This window comes from Otolemur garnettii, unplaced genomic scaffold (assembly GCF_000181295.1).
Source record: "Otolemur garnettii isolate 467f Iridium unplaced genomic scaffold, OtoGar3 scaffold00014, whole genome shotgun sequence".
Taxonomy (NCBI): domain Eukaryota; kingdom Metazoa; phylum Chordata; class Mammalia; order Primates; family Galagidae; genus Otolemur; species Otolemur garnettii.
Window position 1 is genome coordinate 17871435 of NW_003852409.1, and position 1964 is coordinate 17873398.

A 1964-nucleotide genomic window follows, 5' to 3' on the forward strand; every position below is an offset into this window, starting at 1 on the left:
TAGGGTTAAAGGGGCATAATCTGCACAACACACTCGCACACAGTTCAGGAAAAAAGGGAGGGGAAAAAGAAATGACGAAACCAATGGGAGAAAATGGAGACAACTAGTGAATCTGGGTAAAAGGGAAATGGGAGTTGTTCAAATTATTCTTGCAACTTTAATGTAAGCTTGAAATTCAAAAGCTATCCAGAAGGTTAAAAAAAGTTTTTAAGGTTAATTATACATGGTGATATATTTAAAAAATGATAAAACATTATTTGGAAAAGACAGTCCCTGGTAAATGGGAGGGGAAAAAAGGAGGGACACAGGCTTCTGATGTGACCAAGGAGTTTAATTCGAGGAAGTCCCTCTCACAGTGGCTTTCTCAGGAGCTGGAGTGACTCTTACTGGTGGCACAGAGATGGCTCAGACGTCTTCTCCTCCTCTAGGGGAGTTTCTGAATCAGTCTTCATGACTCCTGTCCTCACTTCTGCTCATCCTCCTCCTCCCCTTCCTTCCTCTTCCCCCACCTCTTCCTTCTCCTCAGGGAGGGTCTTTAGCCGCTGTGTGTACCAGGCGAGCCACAAGGGTGGCATTAGCTAGAACCCTCAGGGTCTCCCAATGAAGCAAGTCTGGAATGGCCAGCGCTCCTGGGAGTAGCGGTTTAGGTTTCTCTTGTAAAAATTGCTTTGGGAAGCTTTGGTGTAGAGATCTGAAAGAAGAAAGGAAAAAATTATTCTGGATAAAGTTTTTTGAGTTAGAGTTGTATGAACTGTCCTGGTCCTTGCAGGACCATCACAGATGATTTTTCAGATTCCTGAGTCCTGCAGGAGTCCAGGTGGACCCCAGCCTCGGACTTGGAATTCTTTGTGATATGGAGGAGTTTCTTTTCTTTTCTTTTTTTTATTAAATCATAGATGTGTACATTAATACGATCATGGGGTACAGTGTGTTGTTTCCATATACAATTTGAAATACTTTCATCCAATTGGCCAACATAGCCTTCATGTCATTCTCAGAGTTGTTGTGTTATTTTAGCCCAAGAATACGGGGAAAGGGGAGAGGGAGGAGTTTCTTCAGGAGGTTTAGCCATGTATTACACAGGTGGTTTCAAGGACGATAGAGGGTCTGGCAAAGCTCAGTGACATGAAAAGTGAATCCTGGCTCTGATACTAATGTCATTCCCCACTGCACGTATAGAAAGTCCCTTCCCCTCTATAGGCCTCAGCCCTGGGGGGAGGGGGCAGTGGGCAAGCTAGCAGGACTCCTGGTTTCCCACCCACAACTCAAGTAGAGCCTTTGACATTTTATAGAAACTGGACATTGTGTGAGATCTTGTTTGCAGGGCAGGTTTATGAGACACCTGGGCACAGCATCAGTGCCCAGCAACCTGGCTGCATTATCCTTCCTGGGCTGTGCCACTGTTCTGGGGTCAGGCATCTGTCCACCTATAGCGTGGAGGCACTTTGTCCTCAACTGAACTGGGCTCCTTCCATAAGCATTTTCTAGCAATGTTTACTTGCCATGCCTCTGGCTGGGTTTGAGGGATCAACAGGGAACAAAACCAATGTGAACCCTGCCCTCCTGGAACTTACTGTCTAGTGGCTAAAATAGGTATCACACAAACACGAACATTGTATGTCTAACAGGATGCCACAGGGGCTTAGGAAGACAGTGTGGATGTGGGTCCTTTCCTCCCAGACGTGCTTCTCCTCATACAATTCCTAGCTAGGAGAATCAGGGGGTTGGGTCTTAGACACCTGGGGTCCCTCCAGTGTGCTTTGGAATATAACAGTGGCTGCTGAATGGGAATGATCCCTTCTCATCAACCTATTCAGCTAAGAGTAAATATCAATGCGGCCTAGTCCTCAATTTGGGACTTACCCTCAAAGTCACTGCTGTTGACGGAAGCTGTCTTTTCTGGGTGGATCAGGGATTGTCCTGAAGGCAAGTGGGAGGTTCCTTTTGTGCCCTTGGAATTTTGT

General features: G+C 46.1%; 1 protein-coding gene across 1 annotated transcript in view; it reads right to left on the reverse strand.

Moving 5' to 3' along the window:
* Positions 1-548: 548 nt before the first annotated feature.
* The window catches only part of TEX48 (testis expressed 48), a 3940-nt gene continuing 2524 nt past the window's right edge, over positions 549-1964 (reverse strand). Inside the window, exons 3-4 of the mRNA XM_023510567.1 lie at positions 1864-1951; positions 549-787 (exon numbers count right to left, since the gene is read on the reverse strand). Coding sequence (XP_023366335.1) covers positions 588-787; positions 1864-1951 — 288 coding nt within the window. The 3' untranslated portion in view covers positions 549-587. The remainder of the gene's footprint in view (positions 788-1863; positions 1952-1964) is intronic.